The 8,965-nt window shown below is 46.2% G+C and overlaps 1 protein-coding gene across 3 annotated transcripts in view; it reads right to left on the reverse strand.

Annotated features, from left to right (window-relative positions):
• LOXHD1 (lipoxygenase homology PLAT domains 1) overlaps positions 1 to 336 on the reverse strand; it is a gene marked incomplete at both ends in the record, with an annotated part of 109,399 nt that extends 109,063 nt beyond the window's left edge. For all 3 annotated transcript variants that reach the window (XM_079785083.1, XM_079785082.1, XM_079785081.1), the window contains one exon: positions 207 to 336. In XM_079785083.1, coding sequence (XP_079641209.1) covers positions 207 to 336 — 130 coding nt within the window. The remainder of the gene's footprint in view (positions 1 to 206) is intronic.
• Positions 337 to 8,965: the final 8,629 nt, after the last annotated feature.

Here is an 8,965-nt window from a genome sequence, read left to right on the forward strand (position 1 = left end):
GCCATGACCAAGGGCAGGTCGCCTTGCCTCTCTAGCAATGGGGGCCTAACGTAACACCTGCCCCATCTATGCCAAGGGTTGCAGCACAGATGCAACAGATAATCCGTGAGAAAGGGGTTGGTCTGGGACCTCCCATTCCTCCCTCAAAGCACCGGCCGAGCTCCCAGGCACTGCACTGCCTGCCCACCCTTGGCCTGCACCCTCACCTCGGGCCTTGTAGTACTCATGCTCCAGCTCGTCCTCGTTGTCCTCTGAGTCGTAGTTCAGCAGCTCCTCCTCGTACAGCGCGATGAAGTCAATGTCTTTCTTCCTCCTCTTTTTCTTCTGGGGCATCATTTTGCCAGCTGCCCTTTCCTGGCACTTGCTGGCTCACTGTGCCCACCTCCCTGCACCTCCTTGGACCCTCAACCCTCTCTCCCTGAGCTCCTGTGCCCACGTCTGGTGGGGCCAGAGCCCACACTGGTACACCCTGTGCCCCCAGTGCTGCTCCTGTTCCCCTCTCTTCTTTGGCCTCTGAGCCCTTCCTATCCCTGGCCCCTCTCTCTGCCACCCTGTGGCTGGCCACCTCCTCCTGCTCCCGCCTTGGGGTTTCTCTTTGGGCCTCATCATTTATTCATGGGGACTGAAAGCAGGCCGTCCTCCTTCCTCCCAGCCCCTCCCATCAGCCCCCACTCTCCCCTTCATGGAGAATCAGGTGAAATCGAACCCTTGGCATCAGCTTCCCACCTGGCCTCCCAGCGAGGAGCCCCGGGGACTTTTCCAGAATCACCACCCCCCCAAAGGCAGGTGGTGGCCTTCCCCCCCCCGCCCCCCGTGAAGATCCCCCTGGCCTCCTAGGTCTCAAAGGCCATGAATGACGTCCTCGGGCCTGAGACCTTCCTGAGGAGGGCAAGGCCCCAGATCAGACTCAGAGGCATCCATGTCTCTCCATTATTCATGACCTCTGATCATCTTACGGAGCAGGCGAGGTTCTCACTGGCTCCTTCTTGTCTTTCTCTCTGCTTCCACCTCAAGACTGATGCCTCTGGAAGTGGCCATTCAGCCAGGGGACACGTGCTGCCCTTCAGAGATGCTGCTCAGACCAGCACTCAGACCACCCACAAAGCACACACTGAGTTGTGAGTTACAGCATCGCTAGACCCAAGTCAAGTTCACTGGGGAAGCCCACCGCCTCCTCGGTGACCCACAGTGCCAGACAGGGCGGGCAAGACTAACCAGCATCTGTTTAACAAGAGCTCGCCGTGTGTCGTATTGCCCCCTGCACTCTCTCATGAAACAGGAAAAAACCCTCGGAGCCCACTGCGGACACCAAACCCACTCCGCAGCCCCATGTGGGGATTCTGAGTCAGAGCAAAACAACCGGCACCCAGAGACCCCTCTCTACCCTGATCAGCAAGGAAAGTTTCCTTTAGGGTCACTAGACTCCTCTTCCTTGCTTATTTTACATTATTAAGACTTTGTGAAGACACTTAATTAGGATTTTATTAAGATTTCTTACAACCCGAGTTGTAAGGTTTCTATGTAAATCCTGAAATACTAGAAATGTTCAAGCCACTTGCAACTTGCATCCCTCTGTCCTGGCCGTGTGAGGCCGTCGGAGAGAACTGGGCCTGACCACCACTTCTTGGCCGTGTGGCCTGGACAAGGCCTGCCTCCCATCCATAAGGGGCAGTAAAGCATACTGAGTGACCCAGTAGGCATATGAGCCCTCGGGAAAGTGCTCAGGAAGTGGAAGCCTCTGGGACACAGACGGGGCTTCACAAATGCTTATGATTCTAATGGGTATTTCTTTCTTACGTCATATGGCCAGGGCCGGGGGGTGGGGGTGATGGTTATTATCCCAAGTTGTTCCAGAAGCCCTCCTTCAGGTCCCACGTGCAAGGACAGGCCCCTGTGTCCTCCTTCCTTGGAGACAGCCCACCACAGCACAAAGAGGTCACAGTGGACAGACTGAAACATCTGCATCCTCCCAATTTCCAGGGAGGATCTCTTTTTGTGTTTTTGTGGGGTTTTTTTAATATATTTCTTTATTGATTTAAGAGAGGAAGGGAGAAGGAGAGAGAGATAGAAACATCAATGATGAGAGAGAATCATTGATCGGCTGCCTCATGCACAGCCCCTACTGAGGATCGAGCCCACAACCCAGGCAAGTGCCCCTGGCCAGAACTGAACCTGGGACCCTTCAGTCCGGAGGCCGACGCTCTATCCACTGAGCCAAACCAGCTAAGGCAGGAGGATGTCTTTAAGGGCGTGTTCACTTGTCGCCATCCCCCTGCTTTTCCCAGCCATGAGCTCTCTGGGGGCATGGACCACAGGCCCAGGTTCAATGTAAGGCTCCCAGCACCTATAACACACCTGGCACACAGACAGCCTCCATATGCATTTGTTCCATGAATGAATGAATGGATGAATGAATGAATGAATGAATGAACAAAGTGTAGGGAGATCTGATAAGCAGTCATAAAACAAAGCTCACTGTGTCCACAAGGAAATTAAAAACACATTAGAAGGAGTCAACAGTAGGTTAGCAAACAGAGAAGAACGGATCATGGATGTAGAAGACAGACCAGTAGAAACAAACCAATCGGAATGACAGAAAGAAAAAAGAATTTTTTAAAAATTAGCATAGTTTAAGGGTTCTCTGGGATAACATCAAGTGCTCAAACATTCACATTATAGGGATTCCCAGAAGGAGATGAAAGAGAGAAAGGAACAGGACTTTATGTAAAGAAATGATAGCTGAAAACTTTCCTAACCTGGGAAAGGAAAACTTTCCTAACCAGAAGCAGAGTTCCAAACAAGTTGACCCAAAGAGACATATTGTAGTTAGAGTGGTAAAAGTTAAAGAAACAATCTTAAGCCTGGACAGTGTGGCTCAGTGGTTGAGCATTGACCCATGAACCAAGAGGTCACTGGTTCGATTCCAGGTCAGGGCACATGCCCAGGTTGCAAGCTCAATCCCCAGTAGGGGGCATGCAGGAGGTAGCTGATAGATGTTTCTCTCTCATGGATGTTTCTGTCTCTTTCTCCCTCTCCCTTCCTCTCTCTAAAATCAATAAACATATATAAATTTAAATGATTAAAAGGAAAAAAGTATCAAACTCAACTCAAACTACAACAGGTAGTTATGGGATACACAACACAAACCAATCTAAAATATGGCATTAATAACATAAAAAAAGAAGAAGGGAGTAAAAACATAATCCTTATAGAATATGTTCAAATTAAACAACTATCAGCTTAAAATAGACTGCTGTCAATAATGATGTACATAAACCTCATGGTAACCACAAACCAAGAATCTACAAAATAGGGGAGAGATCAACCAAAGGACTTGTGTGCATGCATATGAGCCTAAGCAGTGGTTAAGGACAACAGGGGGGTGGGGGCAGGCGTGGGGAAAGGTGTGGGATGGGAATGGGGGGATGAGGACAAATACCATAAGTGATACCTTAATCAATAAAGAAATTTTTAAAAAATAAAAATAAAATTCCAATACATGTTAAAAAAAAAGAACCTACAAAAGATATACAAAGAATAAAGAGAAAGGAACCCAAACAAAACACTAAAGAAAAACAACAAACTACAAAGGAAGAGAGAAGAACACCCATAAGAACAATTTAAAAATGGCTATACATACATATTAATCAATAATTACTTTAAATGCAAATGAATTAAATGCTGCAATAAAGAGACATGGGGTGGCTGAATGGATTAAGGAACATGACCCATGTATATGCTGCTTGTGAGAGACTCACTTCAAATCAAAAGACAATGCAAACTGAAAGTGAGGGGATGGGAAAAGATAGTCCATGCAAACAGAAATGAAAAGAAAGAGTAGCAATGCTTATATTGGACAAAAAAAGACTTTAAAACAAAAACAAAAAGTAAAAAAAGACAAAGAAGGACATTACATAGTTATAAAGGGTTCAATCCAAGAAGAGGATATAACAATCATAAATATCTACACACCCAACATAGGAGTGCCTCAATATATAAAGCAATTATTAGTGGACATAAAGGGAGAAATCCACAGCAATACCATAACAATATTGTATCATCGGATGTGGAGTAATAGGATGTAGAGAAAAGGAAGCCCTCTTACACTGTTGATGGGATTGTAAAATTAGTGCAGCCACAATTAAAACAGTATGAAGATTCCTTAAAAAATTAAAAAAATAGACCTGCCATATAATCCATCAATTCCACATCCAGAGATTCATCCCAAGAAAACAAAAACACTAATTCAAAAAGCAGTAGTACTAGTAATAGATAAAATATGAAAACAACAAGGGTGTCCGTCAATAGATGACTGGATAAAGAAGATGTGGTTCATGCATACAATGGAATATTATTCAGCAATAAAAAAAGAGAATGAAGCCTGGCCAGTGTGGCTCAGTTGGTTGGAGCGTCATTCCATGCACTGAAGGTTCGATTCCCAGTCAGGGCACATACCCAGGTTTCAGGTTCCATCCCCAGTCAGGGTGCATACAGGAAGCCAACCCGACCAATGTCTCTCTCTCACATTGATGTTTCTTCCTTTTCCTTCCTTTCTCTCTAGATCAGTAAAAAACATATTCTTGCCCTAGCCAGTTTGGCTTGGTGGATAGAGCGTCCCAGGTGAAGGGTCCCAGGTTTGATTCCGGTCAAGGGCACATGCCTGGGTTGTGGGCTTGATCCCTAGTGGGGGGCGTGCAGGAGGCAACCGATCAATGATTCTCTCTCATCATTGATGTTTCTATCTCTCTCTCCCTCTTCCTTCCTCTCTGAAATCAATAAAAATATATTTAAAAAGAAAAAAAAAACATTCTTGGATGAGCATTTTTTTAAAAAACGAATGAAGTTTTGGTATTTGTGGCAACATGGATGGATCTAGAGGTATTATGCTAAGTAAAATAAGTCAGAGAAAGATGAATATTATATGATTTCATTAATAATATGTGGAATCTGAAAAAAAATGAATAAATAAAACAAAACTGAACAATACCCATAGATATAGAGAACAAGCTGATGGTTGCCAAAGGGTAGGGTGTGGGAAATGAAAATTTAAAAAAAAAAATGTTTCCACTCAATACACATAAAAAATGCATATAAAAAGTATTAAAATAGCTAGGTTAAAAGGAAAGTTCACATAATGCAAAAAAAATTAAAAATAAAAGAAATAAGTATTAAGACTATTAAGATATTCCCTACCTCCCATTTCCCCAAAATGCTGATGCCTGAGTCCTACCCCAAGTCCCACCCTGGGTCCCACCCGGAGATCTTCTCTCTTGGCCTGGGGTGGAACCCGGCACCGGGAGTTTTCAAGGCGCCCAGCTGACCTGGGACGTCTGAGCAGCAGTCGGCACTCACATCCCTGGGGCAGCTGTTCCTTGGAGCCACCCAGGCTCCCCCCAGGAGCAGGCACTCTGCCCTTAAACAACTCACCCCAAGAAGATCAGCTTCACCTCCTCCCCTGCTCTGCAGAGGGACAGCCCTAAAGCCAGCTCCAGGTCGGATTGAGGAATAGGAGTGAAGTTTAATTGTGGGTGACACGCGCCCCCTGCTGGCATCGTGCGGTTTGACCTCTGTTGTTAATTAAACATTTAGGTTTTTCGAGAGACTTTAATTATTGGGAAATACTAGGGAAATAAGCATTTTGCATGGGGATCTCTTCAGAGAAAAAATAAAGTGTTCATTTTGCATGAGGGCCCATTCAGAGAAAAAAAGCACAATAAAATGTTCATTAGAATGTTTTTTCAAAAAATTGAAATAAAAATATTTGTGCCTGGGAGGTATGGTTCAGTTGGATGAGCTTCATCCCCTGTACGAAGAGGTCGCCAGTTTGATTCCTGGTCAGAACACATGTCCAGGTTTTGAGCTCCATCCCAGTAAAGGGCATGCAGGAAGCAGCTAGCAATGCTCCTCTCTCTCTCTCTCTCTCTCTCTCTCTCTCTCTCTCTCTCTCTCTCCCTCTCTCTCTCTTTTCTTCTCTCAAAATAATCAATAAAAACATATCTTTAAAATATATCTATTAGAGACCCTCATGGCATTAGAACATGATGATTAAGAGAATGGGGTCTCAATAGCAGGTGTACAGGGACATGGGCACCTAGAACTCTCCTACAGTGGCAGTGTAACCTGGTACTGCCACTTTGGAAAAGAGTTTGGCACTTTCTTATAAAACTAACCAAGCACTTCCCACACGACCCAGAAATTCCACTCCTGGGTATTGACCTACGAGAAATGAAAACGTATGTCCACCAAAATCTGCATGTGAGTGTTCAGAGAAGCTTTATTCATAATGGGCAAAAACTAGAAACAATGCAGGTGCCCATCAACTGGCCAAGAGTACTCGGCCACAAAAGGAATGAAGTAGTGCTACATGCTACCATGTGGATGAATGATGCAGACAGTGTTCCTTGTTACCCATCTCCTAAAAGCAAATTACAAGTCCCCCCAAAATCTGGTGCTACCACTCCTGTCGGGTCCCAGTCCCCGGCATCCCAACCCCACCCCTCCTGAGCACACTCCCCAAATGCTTTTGTTTCCTGCTGACCTTCATATTCAGGCCCACGTCCCCTTCTCTGACTGGCAAACTCCAATGCGCAATCCAAGACCTGGTCACTGGTCATTCTGTAAAACCTGCCTCCCGTTTGCTCTGTCCTGGCTCCTGGCACACAGCTCACTGTTTTGTAGTCCCTTCTGTGCCTGGCACATCGAGCAAGCAGGCCTGTGGCTGTGACACTTTTGCTAGGTACGGGTGAGCCTTCCCTTGACACCGGGTAAAATCTCGCATGGACCCCTGACTTTGCTGATCACTATAAGGTCCCTCTAAGTGACAAACACTGTCTCATGTCAGCAGCTAGAACTGCGTAGTCCGCGTGGCGGCCCACATGCAGTGTGTGTGAAACCGGCTTTTTCGTCCTCTCTCCAGCCAGGTTGAGCTGCCGCCTGAGGAGGGGCCGCCACCTTCTGTCTTGCTCACCTCCTCCCTCTCTTAGGAGCTGGTCTGACCCAGCCCCGCTGCAGGGTTGGGCCTCATGGATGGGTAAGGCCAGTCTTCAATGGATACCTCTTCAGGTTTGCTCCCAGGCTTCCCTCTGACCCTGGGCCCTGGGCAGGGCCATGGCCCTCCTTGGGGTAGACAGTCCCCAATCCCACCTCAGCTTCTGCCCAGCAGTGCACCCTACAGACTCCCACTACCAAGGGCCCCTCGCTCTGGCAGGCCACCTCACCAAAGAAAAATCCCTTCTTATTTTTATTGTTACTATTTTTAATCCTCACCCAAGGATATGTTTTTATTGATGAGAGAAAGAGTGAGAGAGAGAGAGAGAGAGAGAGAGAGAGAGAGAGAGAGAGACATTGATTGAGAGAGAAACATTGATCAGAGATCAAACCTGAAACCTGGGTATATGCCCTATGCCCTCACTGGGAATGGAACCTGAGACCTTTTGGTGTACAGAATGATGCTCCAACTGACTGAGCCACACCAGCCAGTGTGAAAATCCCTTTTTAAATGACCTCTGGCTGACACATCCCTACCAGCAGGACTCCATGGGAACTTTCCCAACTCAGCCAACTGCTACTTGGGCCTCTTGAACTTCCCCAGGCAAGAGTGGGGCACCAGTGCTCAGTGTCCCAACTACATGCTCTCTGGGTGGTTTCATGGAAGCCCCTCCCACTAAGCCTGGGGTTAGATATGCAGCAATGAGCACCCCCTTCACCCCTCTACCTTAAAGTTGGCTCTTTACATTGAACTTGCTTCCCTACAGCTTGACCCCTGCCTGGTACCTAGTTACCCCTTCCTCACCCTTCAGCTGTCACCTCCATTGTCACTTCCCCAGGGGAATGCATTTCTGGGCTCAACCTCAGGTCAGCCACACTTGTATGCTCCTTTCAGTCTATAATTAAACATTGAACTGTGACATTCTTTTATTACCTTTGTTCCTCTGGCCAGACTCTATGTCCCGGGAATGCGGAGATGGCATGTGTATTCCCAAAAAGTAGCCTGGCCCAAAGTAGGGGCTCGAGAAATACTTGTAGAGAAGAGGATATATAGCAATGGAATGTCACGGTAATGAACAAAAAAGAAATCTTGCCATTTATGACAACATGGATAGACCTAGAGGATATTATGCTAAGTGAAATAAGTCAGGCAGAGAAAGCCAAATACCACATGGTTTCACTTAAATGTGGAATCTAAAAACAAAACAAACAACAAAAACAGATTCATAGAAACAGAAACCAAAGGGATGCCAGAAAGGAGGGGGTGGAGGGATGGGGGGAAAGGGGAAAGAGAATATACTCTATAATATTGTGATAAGTTTACACGGTGACATAAGATTACTAAAATTAGTGAGGTGATCACATTGTAGGGTCTAAAAGTGTCAAATTACTATATTGTGCACCTGAAACAAATACTGCATAACTAATATAATATTGTACACCAACTATACTTAAATTTTAAAATAAATACTTGTTGAATGAAGTGACAAGTGGTGTGCATCTGATAAGTGTTTATTAAGTAAATAAATTAAACTCCTGTCCCTCTGCTCATTGATTCATTCATTCAAAAATAGGTATTGAAGCCCTACTTCCATGACCCTCAGCCCTTTTTGTTATTATGACAGACTAGAATACAGAGCCCAGGTCCCAGGGCTGACCCTCGAATGGTATCCTTAGGTTCCACAGTTGCTTGCTCGAGTGTTTGGCATTTTATAAACTGTAATAAGGATAAACTGTTTAAAGGCCTTGTATCTGGCACTGAAATTCCTGGAGGCAGAAGGTGAGCTGAGCTCCAGGCTCAGCAGGAGACCAAGTGCACAGAGAATGCCGAAACTGCTCCCAAGAGAAAGTGCAGAACCGTGATCTCCGCTGAGACGGTGCTGGGGGCCTGAGAACTGGGAGGCAACGAAGGGAGAGGAAGAGGAGGATGCAGAGACGGGCTGAGGCTGGGGCCACATGGAATGTCTGAGTTGGGAGG

The sequence above is a fragment of the Cnephaeus nilssonii genome, assembly GCF_951640355.1.
Source record: "Cnephaeus nilssonii genome assembly, chromosome: 11".
Taxonomy (NCBI): Eukaryota; Metazoa; Chordata; class Mammalia; order Chiroptera; family Vespertilionidae; genus Cnephaeus; species Cnephaeus nilssonii.